Source organism: Diceros bicornis, chromosome 15, assembly GCF_020826845.1.
Source record: "Diceros bicornis minor isolate mBicDic1 chromosome 15, mDicBic1.mat.cur, whole genome shotgun sequence".
NCBI classification, from domain to species: domain Eukaryota; kingdom Metazoa; phylum Chordata; class Mammalia; order Perissodactyla; family Rhinocerotidae; genus Diceros; species Diceros bicornis.
In genome coordinates, this window is record NC_080754.1 from 52,022,125 (window position 1) to 52,044,444 (window position 22,320).

General features: G+C 37.3%; 1 protein-coding gene and 1 non-coding gene across 5 annotated transcripts; both read right to left on the reverse strand.

The window, feature by feature from the left end:
* Positions 1 to 3,884: 3,884 nt before the first annotated feature.
* MYNN (myoneurin) lies at positions 3,885 to 19,527 on the reverse strand. Of its 4 annotated transcripts, none has more exons than XM_058556387.1 (8): positions 19,422 to 19,527; positions 18,277 to 18,568; positions 12,798 to 13,591; positions 11,596 to 11,755; positions 9,295 to 9,473; positions 8,318 to 8,401; positions 7,184 to 7,270; positions 3,885 to 5,494 (listed from the first exon to the last, which is right to left on the reverse strand). In XM_058556387.1, exons 2-8 carry the CDS (start codon positions 18,540 to 18,542, stop codon positions 5,232 to 5,234), a joined length of 1,833 nt encoding a protein of 610 aa, XP_058412370.1. In that variant the 5' UTR covers positions 18,543 to 18,568; positions 19,422 to 19,527; the 3' UTR covers positions 3,885 to 5,231. The 4 variants fall into 4 exon arrangements, with proteins under 4 accessions (XP_058412370.1, XP_058412369.1, XP_058412372.1 ...); XM_058556386.1 differs by having other exon boundaries at positions 18,277 to 18,573; XM_058556389.1 differs by lacking the exon at positions 19,422 to 19,527 and adding an exon at positions 13,914 to 13,984 and having other exon boundaries at positions 18,277 to 18,346.
* A 1,965-nt stretch (positions 19,528 to 21,492) lies between these two features.
* On the reverse strand, positions 21,493 to 21,565 carry TRNAV-AAC (transfer RNA valine (anticodon AAC)). Its single transcript has one exon. It is a non-coding gene; the product is annotated as a tRNA-Val (tRNA).
* Between the last annotated feature and the right edge of the window lie 755 nt (positions 21,566 to 22,320).

Genomic DNA, 22,320 nt, shown 5'->3' on the forward strand with positions numbered 1-22,320 from the left:
ACGTGGATACGCTGGACAAAGGGATGATTCGAGGGACGGAGTAGGACAGTGAGAGATTTCAGCATGCTACTAAGCACACAATTTAAACCTTATGAATTATTTCTAGAATTTTCCATTTAATATTTTTGGACCACAGTTGACCGTGGGTAACTGAAACTGCAGAAAGCAACACCACAGATAAGGGGGAACTACTGTATGTCTTATCTACTACTTAAACCATATCCACCTGGCTTCTACTCCCACTATTATTACTGCAGCTGCCTTCTCAAAACATCATCATGCTCCAATTAGCCAATCCAGTGTTGTCTTTGATTTTCATCCTGTGTACCATGTGACCAGTACCAAGTCACTTTTGTATTTATGGAACTTGCATCACCCTGGTTTTCTTCTTATCACTTTCCATCTCTTTATCTGTCTTTTGCTCACTTTTAAAATACATTTCCCCCAAGATTTTGTCCTCATCTTTTGTTCTTCTGCACTATCTCCCAGGACTGCCTTCATCATTTCTATCACAATAATTATTAGCCTTATGCTGCAAGATCTGCATCTCTAGCTTTAATCTCTCCTAGGTTTCAGGCCCCATTTCCAACTACTGCTAGACATTTTCACATGGCTATCTCACCACCAATCAAATTCAGTACATCCAATATAAAGTCTTCTCTTCCATAAACCTCATTTTCCTCATCACAGTTAATGGCATCACCATTTTCTTAATCGCTAAGGATCAAAATTTAGGTATCTGGGCTGCCTAACTGCAAGGAACAGAAACTGACTCAAGCCTGTTTAAAAAAAGGGGACCAGAGGTCGGCCCCGTGGCTTAGCGGTTAAGTGCGCGTGCTCTGCTACTGGCGGCCCGGGTTCGGATCCCGGCACACTGCTTCTCCGGCCATGCTGAGGCCACGTCCCACATACAGCAACTAGAAGGATGTGCAACTATGACATACAACTATCCACTGGGGCTTTGAGGAAAAAAAGGAGGAGGATTGGCAATAGATGTTAGCTGAGAGCCGGTCTTCCTCAGCAAAAAGAGGAGGATTAGCATGGATGTTAGCTCAGGGCTGATCTTCCTCTCACACACACACACAATAAATAAATAAATAAAACTGAAAAGAAAAAGGGGACTAACTCTAAGGGTCTAACAGGCAAAAATGACTGGTATCCAAGGACAAGGAAATGAGGCATAGCTGTGCCACCTCAACAACAGGACCGCAAAGCCAAAAACCAAGGCCACTCCTATCTCTCACAGGGCCTCAGCAGCTTGTTCTACAAACCTACTTCATCCCTTTGCTCTATAGGTCAGCTTTCTCTCCTTATTCATAACTTCCTTTAGACTTAGGCTTGCTCCACCGACTCTGGACAAGTTCTAAATTATCTTTTCATTTACATGTATACCAATACCTCATAGTTTCTGAATGTCATAGTTCAAATTCTTCAGAAAAAAATCTAACCAGCTCAGTCTGGCATAAGAATTGTTTCTCCCCAGTAAGGTGTTCAGTCAGCTGTGGTCACAAGTATGGAATCATGTTACAAACGTGGCCATCTAATCCCTGCCCTTCAGCAGTCAACTGTGGTTGGGTGTGTGAGATCATGGGTTATAAACTTGGCTATCTAATCCCACTCCTTCAGCAAAGGTTAAGGGTAGAGGACTATTTCAAGTAAGATTGTATAGGTATATTGCTAAACATGTCTGACTCCTATCTCTTCTCCATTTCATACTTTCTCTCCATTCTGCCTATCTCAGTCAGCGTGTGCAAATTCCTCCCATCAGCCACTCTTGTTTGCCTCTCCAGGGGAGCAGTGGCCCTTTCTCTGTCCATTCAACTCCTGTTGGCTGCTCAGCATTTCCTTTCTTGCCTTCCTCCACTATAACATTTGACATTCTGGCTTTTTTATTGCTAGTTATATTCAGGCTTGTCTTTCCTATTTGACTGTAAACTTAAGCATGGAGTTTATCTTATTCATCTTTGTAGCTTTATGTATTCTGATTTCAATAATTTTCCAGCATTTGAAATACTGGTGAGATATTTTAATCCAAGTATCTGTTCACATCCATAGTTTATTTTAGTAATTCTTCTCGAAATGAAACACTCTATTTCTGGATGGTTACTATGTTTACATGATAATTATCTAACTCCTTAAACAAATACACCAAATCTCTCTTGAATGAATGGGGGCAGGGGATGCACAGAACAGAAGAGTAGACCATATCATTGTCTCAAGAAATTAATGCTCCAATAACTAAATCTCAATATTGTTCATAAATAATGGGTGAAAATGTAGAATTTACAGAAATTGCATTAAAACAGTTTCTTTTTACTTTCTAGTCAAGTTCTAAAGACTCAAAATCTGAGTAGAAGATGGGAAGTTATATCAAGAGCTTCATTTTTAAGTGCTTCCCAAAGGAAGACGACTAGGAAATGGTTAGGATAAGAGTTCTCCATGTTTGGTCTACATTAGAATCACCTGTGGGGCTTTTCCAGCATGTATGTCCCCGAGATTGTCTGATTCAGCAGGACTAAGGTGGAGTGGCATTTGGCTATCATTTTTTAAGTATGTTTCTGATATGCATCAAATGTTAGAACTATTATTCTAGGATATATTTTTTTTTAAAAGTACACGTACATTAACTGTCTTTATGTAAGTACATTTCAGCTACTCTCATTTGCACAATTTCTGTAGAATTGAAACATGGAAAAGAAGTGATAAACTACTGTTGCAATAGAACTGACAGAACCTTTTCTTTTGAAAAAATAAATTTTCTGAAGTTTATCTATCAAAATCATCCTATGAAATCCAACATAAAACAAATACTATTTAAAACAGCAAAAATCATTTATATATAATCTATGATTTCTTTTTAAAAAGTCTAAAATCTAACAATACAGTAGGAATAAACTAATATAAATACAAAATTAATTTAGAAAATAATTCGTCTCAGTAAGATCTTCAGCATCCTAAACAGACTTTCAAAAAACTCAGTAATACTTAAATAATTAAGAATAGGTCTTTCCCAAAACACTGCATTGTAACAAATATACTTAATAATGGACTTAATTAAAATGATAATTATGAGTATTAGAATATCAGATACAACTAAAATATATGCATATTATAATAAAGACTAGTATAGCATTATGAGAAGAATGACAACACAGGATAGTCAGTCTTCACACTTTCTTTACATGTCATTCTGGAAAAGCATCAAGCCATGTCAATTTAAAATAAAATTATTTTAGCTAAGAAGCAGATAATGTGATGAAGAAAAGCACAATAAATCAACCTTATCAACTCCAATCCACTAGTACTAAAAAAAATAATTTGAAGGCTAATCTATGCAAAAGCAAAATGCTAATTACCATATTAAAAAAACTTTGGTAACTACTGCCCTCATAGAATTATGACATCACTGTAGCAGTTGTTAAAAAGAAAATTTTGTTCATTAGATGCTTGGATTAATGAAGATGTGAATTAAATATAACCTCTCCATTTCAGCAGACTTCTTAAAGAGGCTGAGTCTTTTACTTTTCTTTAACTTCTTCACATTCCAAAACATTCCTATTGAATTTAAAGCCAGAATAGATTAGTTGAACATTTTATAACTTTATAAATTGTATTTAAACCCGGTATATGAAGTTAATACACATGCATAATTAGATTTCTTAGGTAAATAAATACTAAAAAGTTTGATGTATATTACAAAAAGGCAATATTTCAAACTCGATTCAATTAAGTCAATCCCACTGGTGGCAATTTATTTTGAAAATGCTGAGTGTGCTGTGAAATGGTGATGATCTCTACAGTTGACAAGAATTAAGTAGTTTTATTATGTCCTCCCGTTGGTTCCTATGACTAGGACCCAGAGAAAATACGATTAAAGAAATCAATACCAATAGAAAATACATTAACTTTATTACAGGTGTAGTTTAAAACCACAAAACAAATAGGCAACAACTAATGCATGGCAGCAATAAGAAATAATGTCACCATGGTGTTTAATCAGCAGTACAGGAACTGACTTTGTGGAACTGATAATTTAATGTCCAAAGATGAGGCAGCAAAATAAATCAATATGTGAGAAAAGTGGGTTGGGGAAAAGTAGGGAATATCAGAATAACACTGAATTTTCTACATTCATTAGGAAGGAAAAGGACTACTGTGAAACTACACCAACAATCAAATGTGATTTAATTTATAAAATTTTAAAACTCAAAACTTATAGAAAACTCAAATATAAAATGTTTAATAAACTGGCTTTCTGATAATTCAAATGTTTACTCATAATTGAAGTGAATTTCTTAACTCTTTATGTAATATAATGTATCAAATTCAGAAGCCAAGTGAATTACAGTATGCATTAAGTTTACATTTAGAAAATTCTGTTTAGAATTTAATATTTTAAAAAGTGCATAACAGGTATAAGAGAGGCTTATCAAAATTTTTCAAAACTCAGTATATCTTCCTTATCTCCAGTAATCTAGAAACCTATTAAAACATAACCTGAATCAAATTTTGAAACCATCTTTTAATAAGATAAAAATGCCAAATATATATTTAAAATTCATTTTGAAAAAGTAGTCTGTTAACTCAAATCAAAAGCACTGACCATTGGTTTTCTCCAGAATACTAAGTTCTAAATTAACAAAAATTTATATACAGTTTTCTAGCTTTTAAGAGAAACACTTTGTTTCATTAGAAAAGTTACCTCCAATGGAATATATTAATAGAGAAATAGCACAATTCTTATTTAGTACCTAAATTTTCTTAGGTAGAAATATGAAATTTTATTTTTTCCCCCATAGTTTATGTATTGGTCTATGGGGCTTAGTAACAGCAACACTCATGGGCTGATACTATCATGATTTTGCTTCAATTTTGAGGGGAAGAAAATTAAAAAGTCCCACAGGTCAAAACTGAATCATATAAACTGACAGAATCCACTTCAACAAATGAGAGGCAATTCTAAAATGCAAAATAAAAATGGAATTAAGGCAGCTCTAAAAGAAAATAAAACTTATCCACCCCAAATAGTGCTAATGTAGTATATTCCTTAAAAAGCTGTGTGTATAATCTAGACGTAAAGGCAAAAAATCAAAACAGGCATTGCACAGTTATGATGCAGCATCAGGTCACAACTCGAATGAATGGTAACTGAATATGAATATATGCACCTTACCAGAGATGTTTATGTTTACTACCAGAGATGTCTTAGCAATTCCATAATCCTCACAAAGTCAGTATAACTGTTGTAAAAAAATCAACTGTGGTTCTGAATACCCATTCACAGTTGACCTCAACAATGTCTCTGAAGTAGGAGACTGAGTATCTGTGACAGGGAGAAGCATGTGATGGTCTTCAGTCCCCAGTGGAAGAGCTAGTGGTACAGTCACATCAGAAGGCTTCACATCCAGAGTTTCTGCTAACGGACTTTTTTGTATGGAATCTTGTTCATTCAAGGGATGATCCTCTATACTAGAATCTAGAATTTTATCTGTACCTGAAGTGGAAAGGAAAAAAATTTACACTGTAAAAACAAAACAAAAACCCTGACGTAGACTAAATCTACTTACCATTCTTAGAACTTGCATTCCAACCTCTACAGCTTTACTCATGCTGTTTTTTTGCTGATTTGCTCTCCTCATTATCTACACAAATCCAGACTAGGTTCAAGCACCAAAATCACTATAAAAATGGACTTAATTGTTCTAGACCATGGTGAGCTGTTCCTTATCTATTTTATCACTCATTTGTCAATTTTTCACATACTGCCTTGTGACATCTACCTCTCTTATTGCTGTGTAACATTCTATTTAGGTATGCCTTGAATCTTCAACTAGACTGTAAATTCCCTGAGGGTAAATGTCAAGTTATATTTCTCAAATTCTCTGAAAGTACCCAATAGTGCTATACACATAATACAAACACTATTTGTTCATTAAATGTGTTAATGAGTAGTTCATGCTATTCTGTAAGTTTAAGTTCAAAGGTATGGCCTTTCATATTTTCAGAAGTTCTGAGAAATTCTGCTCTACTCAAGGGAGTAATTATGATACTAATGTGAAAAGATACACTTTTGCCTGCAAATTTTCCACTAGCTTTACCATGCTTTTGTCACTCCAAAGTATTGACATGATTTCAATTTCATTATCCTCATTAGACAAAACTGTGTATTTGCTTTCATAAAATTATAAGTCTCTCTGTTCTTGCCAGACTACTCTTCAGTTCAACCAGCCAAGAATACAGCCTGTGCTTTCTTATCCCAATTACTCTCTTCATAACATTCTCTGCCTGGGATGAACTCTCCCTTTCCCATCCCTATCCTTTGAACTCATCTCCACCCTTCAAGTTCCCTAAAAGTAAGCCTTTCCAATACTCACCTCAGAAGGACTTAATCTCTTCTTCAGCACTTTTGTGTCTCTACTATATCCCACATTTTGTTTTGTAATCATAGTTATTTAGATTTCTGGTCTCCCCCACTAGATTGTAAGCTCTTTGAGGACTAGGACTACGCCTTGTTCAACTTCATATACCCTGCACAGTTATGGGTACTTCAGAGGCATTTAACAACTGTTTGTTGAATTAATGACTCACTACAGTTTTCAGATGTTACTGATTTAATCCTTACGATGTTTATGTTCACTATCATCTCTATACACTGAAGAAGCCCAGTGTTTCGTTTCTAATCATGACAGAATAAAATGGTAAGCACAGTGCAACTTTCTAAGGATTCATTTTAAGCAAGAGACTTAAAATTTGTAGTGTGGCTTTCCATTTTTATACATTACAACAATTTGGGGTTACCTGTGTCCCTATTTCCTCTTAAATATTTCTGGACTAGTGTTCATGGTGCCCCTTTCTTCACATAACTACAGTAAACTCCAGGTAACCCAGACTCTAGTATGGGAAACAGTGATAATATAGTTTGCTTATGTATTTCTTCATTCTTGAAACTGTTCATAAATCAGGTTTTTAAAGGAGGAAATATTTCAAGTATTATTTATTAGAAGGTCAATATGGAAAGAAATTCAGTGAACTTAGCTGCAAATTATAAAGCTACGTTTCTCATATGTGTATATCTAGTTTTTAAAAATATATATCTAATTTAAATCTTATAATGTGCATCTCAACATTTTAAGGAATAGCACCAATATGAGAGCACCAAATTTTTAAAAAATAAAAGCATTACCAGAATGGACTTTTGTTTTGTGCTTCTTTAAGTTTTTAATATCTGTGTAAGAATTTCCACATAATTCGCAGATAAATGGTCTTTCTCCTGAAAAACAAGTTAAAAAGTTTAAAACCTCAATATTTTAAAAGATGCTAAGACAAAAATATCAATGTTCATGAACACGATGCAAACATTATTATTCTGTTTAAATTTAGTTTCAAATAACCATTTTAATCACTTGGTTCTAACAAAGTAAAATGAAAACTTCTGTACACATAGGCACTCTCTTACTTTATACAAAGCATTCCCATTTCAGGGAAAATTGAGCATTTTCATTAACAGAAATTTTAAACTAAAAAACTTACTCTTTTATTTCTATCAGACATTTAGTGAGTGCCAATTATATGCCAGACCCTGGCTAAGAGATATAGCTAGGGGGAAAAATATACATAATTATGGTTTCTGCTCTCAGGTAGCTTATAAATTAGAAAATCCTTAAAAAATACTGACGAAATAAAATGCTGCAACATTATAATTCTTCTGAAATAAGAACTGTTCAATGCTTTATAATGTAAATTAAGGAGCATGAGAATATAGCAGTTGCCAATAAATTTATTAAATGTCTACTAGGTGCTCACACTATTCTACAGAGGAATTAGGAGGAATAAACTTTAAAAAGTCAGAATAGTACATTTTCAAAGTGGTGTTTTCCTATGTTTTAAAAATTTTTGTACATTCAGTATTTTCTGCATACTACTTACTTATCTTTTACAATAAACGTCAATATTAAAATTTATTCCTAAAACCTGCATACTGAACACTGTTTAATAAGAAAATCTGATATTATCTTGGTATTATCTATTCTTTTTCATTTCTTGGTTTATTTGTACAATTTAATCCAAATCATTTAAAAACTACTGATCTAGCATATTTCTTAGAAAATCTACGCAGTTCTTGACCAAATTTAATTCACATTCCAAACAACTAAAAAAATGAAATAAGCATATAAAAAGTTGATATTTATACATTAAAATATTGCTATAGGTAGAGTATGACTAGATACCATATAGTCCATAATGGTTTAAAAGTCAAGGTTTACATAAAAAGAAATTAGAGAGAACAAAAAATAATACGTTCTCCCTAAACACAGACCTGTATGGGATCGAAAGTGTTTGTTGAGCTCTCCTGAGGAAATAAAACTTTTCCCACAAATACCACATATGTATGGTTTTTCACCTAGATGGAAAATAAAAGATAGCGAAGTGGTGTACTATACCAATATAATATTTATCAATTATAATAATCTAAAGTAAGCTGTTCTAAAATATTACTTATATTAAAACCTCTTTATATTGTATTTTAGAGGTATTTTCACTGTGATCCAACTTAAATGAATATTAGTAATTATTTTACATGTTCATGTAACCTGGTACTTTTCATACAATAAAACTTTATTTCGCAAATGTCCCTCTTGTAGACTAGAGTTGGGCAAGAAGTTTGATTTTTATATGACTAAAAACATGAAAATTCATCAATCCATATTTCAATTCTTGCTGTCCACTATATATTATTAAAGGGGAATAAAATCATTTAGGAAAGAAAGATCTATGAAAAAATGTATCCTACAAATGAAAATCTTTCAACAACAGAATTTGCTTCAAAACTGATACTTTGCATTTGAAGTATCTGTTTAATTTGCAAATCTTAGAATGTCTGTGTAGGAAAAGTCCTAAGAAGTTATAAAATCAATGTTCTACCCAAACTCACCCCCACCCCTTAATGTCACTCTACAGTTTTATCCAGGTGAAATGAAGCTTCAAAAGTCTAAGGATTTTTTCTAAGGTCATAAAATAGGTCTCAACTCTAGTTTATATATTGTCAAAATTATCTGATTTTGTATATAAGTTACATGATAAAAAATTTCATCTACTGTGCATTATTCTAGAAAATAAGTCTGCTTTTATAGCTAATATTTATGTGAAAATCATAAACATAAGCTTCAAGGAGCACAAACACAACATACATAACTACAAAGTCTGTAATCTACTTTCTTTACAGGCTTAATTTCCCTTTTTCTTTTATTTACAACTTTCTTCCTTTTAAGCAGTCTCTCTGTATCACATTCTTACCTGTATGTTTTCGAGAATGAGTGATAAGAGAACTAGAGACAGCAAACGCCTTCCCACAGGTATCACACACATAAGGCTTTTCCCCAGTATGCCTTCGAACATGATAGGTCAGTGTGCTGGCTTGGGCAAATCTCTGTCCACATCTATCACAGACATATGGTTTCTCTCCACTATGCTTCCTATTAGTAAATAAATATAAAGTTATGCTGCTAAGTAAAACAATTTGAGAGTCAATCTCTATAGCAAGCATTTTTCTTTTTTCTTTTTTTTTGCTGGGGAAGATTTGCCCTGAGCTAACATCCGTGGCCAATCTTCCTCTTTTTCTTTTTTTATGTGAGCTGCTGCCACAGCATGGCCACTGACAGACAAGTGGTGTGGTTTCATGCCCAGGAACTGAACCTGGGCTGCCACTGTGAAGTGCACCGAACTTTAACCACTAGGTCATCGGGGTGGCCCGAGCAAGCATTTTTCATACAATTTTTCATGAAATATTTTATTTCATTTCATCTTAACAGACCAACAATATGTATTTAAAATAAACAGTTTCAATATATACTATCAAAAAATGTTTTGGTTGTTATCACAACGTTAGTTCTGAAATCAGTTCAAAAAGTTTTGTCCTCATCTTTATATGGTGGTCAGCTGCACCCCTAATACTGCAGGCAATTATTTTCGCTTGTCCATTCACTCACTCTTCAAAACTCTTTCCTCAAACCTCCAGCACCTCCTCACTCATCCTCACTCTTAGCTGATGTCCTTGCTTCCTGTTTCACTGAGAAAAATTTAAGCAATCAGAAGAAAATTCCCACCATTACAAATCTTCACCTCTAGGCATTTGTACCTAGACAGTGTGCTTTCCTTCTTAACTCTGACAGGATGGTGACAGTTCATCTGAATTCAACTACTCCCACTGGTATACTTCAGATACTATCCCCTTGCCTACTCAGTGATATCACTCCTGCAATTTCCTCCATCCTCCATTTTTCCCACCCCACACTGGATCACAGCATGCAAATACACTGATATGTCTCCCATCTCAAAAAAAAAATGACCCTTGACCTCACTTGCTCCTCCATTATTCTGCTCCCCTTTACCAAAAACTTGAGTCTCCAACTGTTCTACTTTCATTTCTTCTCTACTCATCTCTTCTCTACTAACCTCTGCTAACGCTGCTTTTGTCAAGAGCACTGCTCTTGACTCTCAAGCAAAGTGAGAGGACTGCTGACCTCTCACTTTGCTAAATCTGATAGTCAATTCTCAGTCTTCATCTCCCTATCATCAGAATTTGACAGAGCTGATTGCTCCCTTCTGGAATCATTTCCTTCACTTGGATTCCAGGGCAGCCCAGTCTTCTGGTTTTCCTCCTATATTGGCTGCTTCTTCCTCATCACCTCTGCTGGTTCTTGCCCATCTCCCAGAAGTCTGAAAGTTAGAGTGCCTCATGACTCAGGTCTTTGATTTCTGTTCTATCCACATTCATTCTCTTGGTGACCTCATCCAATGTTAAGACTCTACGTTCTATCTATATGACTGATAACTCCCAAATTTATATCTTCAGCTCAAACCAGTTCCCTGAACTCCAGACTTAGATAACCAACTGTCTTTTGTACATCTCCAGTCAGATGTCTAATAGTCATCTCAAATTTAACTGATCAGGACTCTACTCCTAAACTCCTGTACTCCTGCTTAACCTGCTCTATCCACAAATCTCCATTTCAGTTAACAGTAATTCCGTCTTTCAGGTGCTGAAGCTCAAAACCTCAGAATCATCTTTGATTCTATTCTTTCTTTCTTTATTTCATACCCCACATGCAGTCTGTAGCAAATTCTGTTTGTTCTACCTTTAAAATATGTCCAGAATCTGACTACTACTTATGTCTTCCACTGCTACCACTCTGGCCTGAACCATCATCACTCTCACTTGGGTTTTATCTATAGCTTCCTAACTGGTAAGTTTGCTTCCACTCCTGCATCCTACAGCTTTTCCTAAAATAGCAGCCAGAGTGATCCGTTTAAATGCAAGCAAGATCACATCACTTATTTCTCAATCTCAAGAATAAAAACTTTATAATGGCCTACAAAACCTTACACCGTCTGTACTCCCTGTCGTCATTCGGATCTTATTTCCCTCCCATCTAGCCACTATGGCTTCCCTGTGGCTCCTTTACTGTGCTACAAATGTTGTATGGTGGAACCACAAGTAGAACTCTACTGTCCTGCATTCTAAAACAGTAGTCTATGTAAGACTATGGTGAATCACAGACTCAAAGATCAAACAACTCATTTTTTGTTTGTTTTTACCTTGCATGAATCTTGAGATTGCTAGAAGTTGCAAATTGTAAATTGCATACATCACATTTATAGGGTTTCTCCTCACCATGATGCATGCGACTATGGAAGACTAGCTGGCATTTTTGAGCAAATCCTTTATCACACAATTCACATTTGTATGGCTTCTCACCTAAAAGAACAAGTAAATACAATTTATATTTAGAAGGAAATACTCTGTTTTAGTTGCTTAAGCCATATAAGCTTTCAAGAGTTCATCAACAATACCAGTTTTAGCATTCAGAAAATGGTGTTAACTGCTAGAAGTGAAAAAGCAAAGGGGGCCGGCCCAGTGGTGCAGCGGTTAAGTGCGCACGCTCCACTGCAGTGGCCCAGGGTTCACAGGTTCGGATCCCGGGTGTGCACCGACGCACTGCTTCTTAAGCCATGCTGTGGCGGCGTCCCATATAAAGTAGAGGAAGATGGGCACAGATGTTAGCCCAGGGCCAGTCTTCCTCAAGAAAAAAGGGGAAGACTGGCACTGGATGTTAGCTCAGGGCTAGTCCTCCTCACAAAAAAAAAAAAAAGCAAAAAAACAAATATGATCTCTTTTTCCAGAAAGACTGTTGGAAACACTGGTAGAGTTCAAAGAAATTAGTGCTTCCCAATTCCTAACAGTAAAAGGGGATCAATGAGACAAATACCTATTGCATCTTAAAAAGTATAAATCTAAGTATACAAATAAAGGTAAATGTAGAGGCTGAGGAAGGAATGTATATGTAATTCTAATAAACCTGTTTAGAAGTTGACAACGTCTAGGAAGCAGGTGGTGAGATATGCTAGCAAATCTGAGAAGTGGCCTGAGTTGTAATTACTTTTTCTCTTTATCAGTTTTAACATCTCTCTTAAATACTTAGCAAGCTAGAACCAACTTTATGCTTATTTTTACTATGAGGGAAAACAGTATAAAGAGCTCATGCATTGGGACTTCAGAGTATCAGTTTCAATAAAACAAATAGCCATTAAATACTTGGTCACAATTACAAAGAAATTTTCAAGTCTAAAATGCTAAATATTTTTATGAATACAAGTATAAACCAAATTTTGGTCACAAATAGTCAACACTGTATATTAACATGTTCTCTGTCAACACTGTATATTAACATGTTCTCTATAAAAAATATTATTTCAGTCACAGTATAAAAACAATGATCTCTCCCACAAACCAGTCTTACCTGTATGAGTTCTTACATGTGTTTTCAGTTGGTTACACTGGGTAAACGCCTTTCCACACAAGTGGCAAACATAAGGTTTGACTCCTTTATGTATTCTCATGTGTCTTCTCAAGCTGCTGGCTTCTGAAAACACTTTCCCACATGTGTTACACATTGGCTTGGCCTTGGAATATCTCTGATCCAGCTCTTCCCCAGAGCTCTCCAGCTCATAAGAGTTCTTGACACTAGCTATATTAGACATAGAGTGTTCTTTGAGAGCACAGTTTGGCTGTGATTTTCCCCGTTTCCGTTTCACTGTAACAGTTTGCACAATATCTTGTGTTGGAAAAGTATTTTCCACAACTGCTGTCAACTCGAGTTCTGAATTATCATTTCCTGGTGCAACTTGTTCTGTTACAGGTGTGGACAATTTATTTGCATCTAGGAATAACTCAACAGACGCATTCTCTAAAATGTCACTGGGATATTGCACTGTTTTATTTTGCCCTGTTTTCTGGGAGTTGAAGGCCTTCTTCTTCTTTTTAGTTTGAGACGACTTCTTTGCTAAAGCTCCTTGTTTAGGATTTGCCTGAACTAAATCTGAAGACACTTCTGATTTCTCCCGACTATTATAATCTCGTAGAGTAAGAAGACAAGTCTGTTGATTCAATTCAATATTTCCAGTAATACTAGATATCTCTGTAGAAGAAGGATTAGCAATAAAAGCAAAATCTTCCATCTTTATTTTACATTTAGTGACCACCTCTTCCACTTTGAGATAGTCAGCAGCCTGATGAATTTCTTTAACATTCCAACTGTAAGGAAACAAGGCTAAATGACAATATTCTGATCAAAGAAAAACTGTTTTTGAAACAGAGCTGCACATATATTTCAATGTCTTTTAAAAACCTAATGAAGCAGAATGATGAAAAAGGCATAACTAAGAGAATAAATTTACAAAATTCACTCACTCAGAATAATGGTCACGCAAAGATCTCTAGTTTTACAGAACTTGAAAAGATGAAAAACAGTGGTTATTCATAGGTACCTGTGTACCTCTACAGAAAAATAAAACATTAAAATTTCTGCCTGTTTTACAAAACACTTGGAACACAAAAGTAGCTGTTGGCAACTTACTGTCTCCTCCCATTCATCCCAAGGCTTCTTCAGATAGCAACCAGCTTTTCTGGATTGGCAACAGGAGGAGTCTAAAAAAAATTGTTTCCTATTATCTTCCTCTGCTCTGCTGTAAGGGACTTTTAACTGTGCTTCTCAAACTTTCCTGTGCACGTGTATCACCTGGGGAACTTGTTAAATCTAGATTCAGATTCAGTAGGTCTGTGGTGGGGCCTGAGTGTCTGCATTTCTAACAGACCCCTTGGTGATGCCAATGCTGCTGGCCCATCGTTCACACTTGGAGGAACAATAAGCTCTCTCTAGACACCCTCCCATTTTTTTGCGTGTGATACTCAACCCAAGTTAGCCGGAGAATTTGTCATATTAGAATTATATAGAAAGAATTAAGTCATCTTGTTCAACATTCCAGTCAATATTTACTGATCATCTACCATGTCTGGTACTAAGAGGGACATTAAGAATCTCAAATAGTGCCTGCCCTCCAGAGGTTTACAGTGTAGTGAAAGGTTGTTTGATTACTCTAGCACTGGCTCTGGCATTACTAGCTGAATTAGGGTAACTCAGCATTTGGGGTGCTTCAACTTTCCTAGCTGTAAAATCAGAGAGTTGAGTTGGTATTAACATTAAAAATATGACCCTTTTAATTATTTAAGGATGCACACAACACACCCACATACACTCCGTCAAGTAACTTTCCTACTTGCAATTTCCCCAAGTATTATCTAATTCTTCAGGAAAAAATCTCTTTCCCCTCTTCATTATATGTATGAGCCAGAAAAGGGTTTTAATCATAGTTGAGAATATAAATATAGTGCTATTAATCCATCTTTACTAAAAAAAAAGTGAAATTTGAAGTGAAATTAAAAATAACTAGTGTTGTGAACCTCTCAGGTGTCTGAAAGTGTATTACAGTATCTACAAATCTCTACTCATTTTCTCATCATCTAATTAAACCTGCTTTGCCTCAAGTGCCACCTATGTTTCCTTTTTTAAAATTTAGCATTACAATGGCTTTTTGAAAATTGTCTTTTATTATACACATAATCATTTTTCAGTGATTAAGTAGATTTACAGGCTAGTTTGGAAACCTAATCACCTGTTTAGGGAACATTTCATTCTCTGGGAAAATCCATGCCAAGTTTATAAACATACTACAAATAAACTTTTGGAACATAATCTGTTTGCAAATGGAGTCTTTCCCTTAGATAAGAAAACATACTTAAAATATTCTTTTCTTATGGTCCTTGGCTATAATTTTGGAATATATAATGAACGATTTTTGTAATCAAGTTAATTCTCCATTTGCAAAGATACAGCACAAATGCCCCAAATATAAATACAATCTTATTCATCTTTTATACAGAATGTTTTTTGCATGTATATAGCATTATCACTACCTGAAAACATTATGTTTCTTCTTTACATAATCTATTATTAAATTACAATAAACAAGAGACACCCCTACAATGAAAACCAAATTTACTCCACCAGTTATTTTTTTTTTTAATTTTTGTGTGTGTGTGTGTGTGTGTGTGAGGAAGATCAGCCCTGAGCTAACATCCATACCAATCCTCCTCTTTTTGCTGAGGAACACCGGCTCTGAGCTAACATCTATTGCCAATCCTCCTCCTTTTTTTTTTTTCCCCAAAGCCCCAGTAGATAGTTGTATGTCGCAGCTGCACATCCTTCTAGTTGCTCTATGTGGGACACAGCCTCAGCATGGCCGGAGAAGCGGTGCATCGGTGCGCGCCCGGGATCCAAACCTGGGCAGCCAGCAGCGGAGCTCACGCACTTAACCACTAAGCCACGGGGCGGGCCCACTCCATCACTTATTATACTTAAGTCTCAAATTATAATTGTGCTTAGTGCTCCATAAAATGAACCACCAAACAGGTAACAAGGTCAGGTAGTCTTTAAGAGCAGTACAAACTAGCAATGAGTCACAGCCTAATTGTTCAGTACAGAAACAGTAATTCATACGTCTATTTCATAGACAGTCTATAATCTCAGTTACAGTTAAGAGAACCAATCAGCATTTGTTTATGTCAATAACTCATTGGCTTCTATTTACAAGCATGAAGTTACAGTGCCTGCAAACTCTCTTTCACCTTTTAAACAGACATTGAAAGGCATTTAATTAGATATTGCCAGGTATATGGCTAAATGCTTTACATGAGTAGTTCTTCTAATCCTCAGGACATGCCTATGAAATCTATTCTAATCCTCATTTTACATACAAATGAAGGATCAGAGGTCCAAAGAAATTAAGTAACTTGTCCAAAATCACAGTGTTAGAACTAAGATTTGACCAAGGTAACCTGGCTCCTGAATCCACTTAATTCTCTATTATTCTGCTTTCTTTCTTTTTTTTTGGAGGAGGAAGATTGGCCCTGAGGTAACATCTGTGCCCATCTTCCTCCATTTTACATATGGGATGCTGCCACAGCACGGCTTGATGAGTGGTGTGTGGGTCCGCGCCCAAGATCCGAACTCGCGAACCCCAGGCCACCAAAGCAGAGTGCGCAAACTTAACCACTATGCCACTGGGCTGGCCCCTATTATTCTGTTTTCTTAATCACTAAGTTGTACAGACTTTGTATTTTTGGTATAAGTCTTCTCTTACATTTGTGGCTGGGCTCAAACAATTAGCTCCTCAGGAAGGATATGTACCAAAAAAGATTGAGCAAAACATCTGGCACTTTCATGTTGGTTCTTTGCACGAAGGCTCAAAATAAGGTGCTCTTCAGTGTGTTCAAATCAATTCAAGATTTTTCCGGCCAAGTTAATTGAGAAGGAGAAACCACTAAATTGAAGATCAACCAAAATTCACTGGTTTTGTAGTTATTTTATATTATTCTAAATTTTTATTCTAAATTTTTAGATCAGAGGCACTTTTATAGTCCACTATTCAGTAAATTTATCATGTGAGATTAATCTATGACACAGCTTTGTTCCTTTAATCAACTTATACAGAACTGACTCAAAGATTTCATTACACCAAAATTTAAAAATAATTCTAAAACAGCATAAATGTTTCCTTTTCAATAAGATTAAGGAACATCCTGATTCTAGCTTTTTAAAGAAGTATATATCCATGATAAGCTGCAATGTAAAAGAGAAGGAAGAATTTTGTTTAATGTGTAGATACATATATCTATCGAGATCATCTGGAAAAGAATGGAAGAACTTTTATCAAAATGTTAATAGTGGTTATCAATGGGTGGCAGAATTACAGGTGTTTCCTTTTTGTTTTTTCCTAATTTTTCTCCAAGAAATGTGGACTTAAAGGGGGAGAGGAGGGTAGAGAAGAGAAAATAAAGGATGGAAACTAATGTTCATTGGAAGGGGGGCTTTCAAGTAAATCCTTTATCTTCACAGTAACACCAAGGTAGTTATTATCATCTCATTTTTTCCGATGGGGAAACTGAGGCCCAGAGAGGTTGCATCTTGCTCAGAGACATAGTGACTGACAGGCAAGATCTAATTCTAAAGCCCATAATCTTTCAATGTCAGAAGATTATGATCTACGTATGTTCACACTTTCACAAATGATGGAAGAAAGAAGACAGGGGTAATATGATTGGTTTCTCTTTTCTTTTATCCTCTCTACCTTTCCCCCACAACCAATAAATGCATTGGTATTAATCTATTTATTTAGTTCATCATGTATGGGAGACACACAGTGCCTACACTATCAGATTCCTCAGAACCTTCTTTTTGTTACTGCAGTGACAGCATTAAGCATCTTAGAGAAGCATTCTAGCACCTTGGACCTGACTTAAGCATTAGTAATCACAGCTTTACAGAGATAACTGGAGTCACTGCCATTTACATTCCATTGAAGTTCTTTTCCTGAATCAAGATCAGCAAGAGGTCTTGCACATTGCTAATTATGGCTGGAAATGGGAGCACTAGTAAATGAACACAGAGGTTCTTCCTTTTTTCTCCATCTACACTCCCCTACCCCAAACACCTTAAGAAGCAGGGAAAAGAGAGTGAGGGAAAGAGAAGATCAGAGGAACATAAAGACCAAAAAGCAAGGGGAAACTGGAATTCACTTAGGAATTCATTGTGTTTAATCTTCAAGTTTACATAGCTGAAATCCCAGGCTTTGTTTCAGTAGATAAATCAAATGTGTCAGAAACAAGGCTTTAATCTTATTAACATTTGTGTTTTTTGTGCTTAAAAAACGTAGTCTGTTCATCCCAAATCAGTGATACTGAATTCTTTATTAAAACAAACAACAATATTGTGCATATCAATAATTCAAGGCTCTGAGTTCAGGGACTGACTGGAAAAAATACACATCTACTTTAGCTCTACAGACTAGCTTTTATGAGTGAAAATAAAATGTGTACTTTACCTGTCAAGATTTAAAGTTCCTGTGTATATAAACTCCAACAGTTTCTGAAATCCATCAGCCTTCACCTGACTCTGATCAAGAAAGACATTGTTTTCAGAAGTGCTTCTGTAGATCGCACCAAAATACTCACTGAACGAGGCAAGCACATTCCTATGAGCTTTAAACTGGAATTCTCCAATCACTACGGTGCAGTCACAAAGAAAACCCGCTTCCCGTTGTTTGTTCAGTCTCTCTAAAAGGTGCTCACAGTGGTGCGAATACTGCATTTTGATACCAGAATGGAATTTTACCCCTGTTCTAAACAAAACACAAAAAGAAATAGTAAATCAATAACCCTAAGTTTTCATCAAACATTTCACCCAAGCAAATGGTGTGGGGAGAAGGAACATAGGACATAACATAAACAAGAATAAAACCAGTTCTCATTTTATCCCCCCAGAAAATTCTTATCAAACATATGGTTAAAAATGCTGACGGGATAAGTGCCTTTCTCTGTTTCATTTTGGTCAACTAACACAATCCTTGGGATACATCAATAAATGGCGATAACTGAAAACATTTCACGAGCTGGAAAAACAGCACCGCAAAATTTCACGCTTTTGCGTCAGGGAAACCTTCGGACTCTCAAGCTCAGCAGGCATGCACATGTTAAGAAAAAAATTAACAAACCACTAAGAAATGATTCCTTGGGACAGATGGGGAAAGGACGAGTTCTTTAAAATTGCTTTCAAATCACTGAAACCTGTTAGCTTCCGTGGTGCACACAGTGGCTTCCAAAGGCGAGGCGGGTGCCGAGGGGGCGGAGAACGAGCGGGGCCAAGAGTTGTCAAACGTTCTGTCACTCGCCCCGAGGAGGCCACACCCCCTCCCTTCCCCCCGCTCCACTCGAGGCGCCCTCGAAGAGTGACAACCAAAGCCGGTCTCTCCCGGCTTCTGTCGCCCTGCCCTTCGCCCAGCTCCCACTCCCGCGAATTCCCACAGCGGAGGTTGCGGCCAAGGCCAACACCCGGGCTGCCTCGCCCGAGCTTTGCACGTTAACACCTTCGCCCCGAACTGAGCGCGAACTCCAAGGAGCCTGCCCCGCAATGGCCGAGGGTCCGGAGAGAGCGGGGATGGCGGGCCGGGGGGTGAAGGGCAGAACTCACCTACAGCAACCCAAAGGGGAACAGTTTCTTCACTCTCTCTCCGCCATCTTGGAAGGACGTCACCGCGCCACGCTCCGCCTCTCCCTTCTTCCTCCACGGCGACGTCACATCCGGCTCCAGGCGTCCCGTGGCAACGCAGGCGGCTCCAGGACCGCGGAGGTCCAACACCCGCCTGGGTCACAGAGACCCCACTCCCTGGCCATGCCTGGGGCCACCGGAAACAGCGAGCGTCGTGGATACGAGACCTAAGGGCTCGCTCACAGCGCCCCGCCAGTCTTCCTCATTCTCAGCATTCTGCTCGGCTGAAAGTCAGCATCTCTCGCTCGGCCCCCGTTACTGGCCGAGGCCGCGCAGCGCTGAGCCGCGGACCTCTTTCCAGGAGCCCAACTTGCGCACTGCATGCTGGGGCTTGTAGTTGCTTGGCGTCTCCCGTCACCCTCCCCTTCCTCAGGGCCCCACGAGTGGGAGCAGCTGCTTTGTGTTCTCCGGCTCTCGACCATGGGGAATTTTTGAGCTGAGGCTGATCACCCCTTTTTAGTTTACGTACCTGAAAGCTCTTGGGACCCCCTGGGTTTTGTTTGCATTAGCCAACAGTAGCCCAGTTTCCAGGATACCCTTACCTGGTGACAGAGTCTGAGACGCAGGAAAGCGGAGCAAAGCAGTAGCGCACACTGAGCACGCGCAACATTGGAGGAAGGTGGGCTTTATACCGGAAAAGGTTCTCCTGCGTCTGGACTAGAAAAATTTTAATGCAATTATTTACATGGAATTCAGACTTTGTATAGTGAAAGAAGATGATGCCGGTTATCTGCGTAATATACAAAAGGCGCAGAAACAGTAACATAAGTCTTGCTGATTATTAGGGTGGATTCTTTCATAGTACCCGGGAAAGTTATAAATCACAGAAAACCAAAACTTCAGCCTTTTTTCTTGTTGAAAATTATGTCAAGACCATAGGAAATTTCCTCGCGACTTTATTTTAAAGGACAGTGTGAACTTGGATTTATTCTTTTCTTCTCTCCTGGGGTTTTTCCAACCAGGTTCTATTTGCTCTCTTTATAACTTCTTTCCTCTCTTCTCAGCAAGAATCCTATTTGTGAATAAAACCACAACCTGTTATGTTTATAAGAAAACAATTTGAGGCTGTTTGTTTCTTGATTTTATCTTTCTAATTTTCTTTTTGATTCCCCTTTAATTTTCTCAGAACCCTTTTCGCTAATTTATTAATTCAGCGATATTTATGAGTCTGTAACAGGTGTCAAGCGTGACACTAAGTTTATAGAATAAGAATAAAACATGGTCTCTGGCGTTTAGAGAAATCTGCAATCTCAAGGGGAAAACTAATGGAAAACCAAATGACTTGTAATACAAAGACTGCTCAGGAGGCGACAGGGCTGTTTTACACTGTTTGATCTCCCCTTCTAGACTGTACATTACATTATTTTTTTCAGTATCAGGTTGTGAGTTGAATTCAAAAAAATTTTTTTGAAGTCTGGAGCACCTTCTCCAGTGGCAAGCTGTCAATAAAAAAACCTTTGGGGAACAAATAAAGTGCCACCCAAATTGAAAGTTCAAATTCCCAAGGTTCTGCAAGTTACACTCAGTTTTCTTTTGTGAAATCTTGCTAGTTCGGACAACATGGATGGACCTTGAGGTATTATGCTAAGTGAAATAAGTCTGATGAAGAAAGGCAATTACCGTGTGACTTAACTCGTATGTAGAAGATAGACAAACACATAGACACGGAGAACAGATTGGTGGTTCCCAGAGGGGAAGGGAGCCGGGGAGGGCGAAAGGGGTAAAGGGGCACATGTGTACTGTTACAGGATGCAGTCTATACAGAAGTTGAAATATAATAATGTACACCTGAAATTAATAACAAAAGATTGTGTGTTTAGTTATAGAGTCAGCGTGATTAATGAATATCACACAGTCCCGCGAAGAAAGAAAAACCAATGAATATCACACAGTCCCGCGAAGAAAGAAAAACCAATGAATATCACACAGTCCCGCGAAGAAAGAAAAACCAATGAATATCACACAGTCCCGCGAAGAATGAAAAGTGAGCCACTGTTTCCGCCCGGTTTCGAACCGGGGACCTTTCCCGTGTTAGGCGAACGTGATAACCACTACACTACGGAAACTTAGCTGTTAAGCAAGTCTAAGAAACTCCTTAATAGAGATATTGCAACATGCAGTTCACACGCATTTCAAGTTAAGTAAGAGTAAGGTAATTTTTAACAGAAAGAAGATAGACAAAAACAATTCGATGTCCAATTGAACATTGCTACTATTTCAAAAGCTGGAATTTGTGTGCACTTTTTTTCGAAGCCCCCTAGGTACCACTGTAGAAACCAAGCAGCCGCTAGTTGCCCGTCCTTTGCGTACGCTTTCTTCTATAGGAAAATAGTGGTTTATTACGTATCTTTTGCCGGCGTGGCGATGCTGCGAGTCCCAGGCGAGTTGTGGGGCTAGAAAGCGACGCTTCCAGCCTCTGGTGGACGGACGTGTAAATAGCTTTTGAATTTCCTCCCTGCTTCTGTAGACCAACCGGAGGTTCTAACTTGCCTACTTGTTTCAAAACGCTTTACAGAGTGTGCAAAATTGATGGGGTAAAAAAAAAATCAGACGCCCAGATGCGCTTTTTGGCACACCATGTACTTAAATTTTTCTAAGCCTGAACTTCATATGACCAAGGAATATCACTTTTCCTGCAAAGAGACAGAGACGTTCTTATGCCTAAAAATCAAGAATTTTTAGGGAATGGGAATGAGCTTCCATATTACACCGGGGGATTGCTAAAAAAAATTAAAAAGTGAGATTCTACCATTTTGGTTTTGAGTACATTTTGCTTAGAAACCACAGGAAAGAAGCACAATAAACTATTTCCCAGTATATA

Excerpts from the sequence above, each read along its gene's own strand:
- MYNN (XM_058556387.1), bottom strand. The coding sequence starts at position 18,542 with ATGCAGTATTCGCACCACTGTGAGCACCTTTTAGAGAGACTGAACAAA. Across the intron at positions 13,592-18,276 it reads GGAACTTTAAATCTTGACAG|TTGGAATGTTAAAGAAATTC; the intron begins GTAAAGTACACA and ends GTTTCCTTACAG. Across the intron at positions 7,271-8,317 it reads ACACTTTCGATCCCATACAG|GAGAAAGACCATTTATCTGC; the intron begins GTCTGTGTTTAG and ends CTTGTTTTTCAG.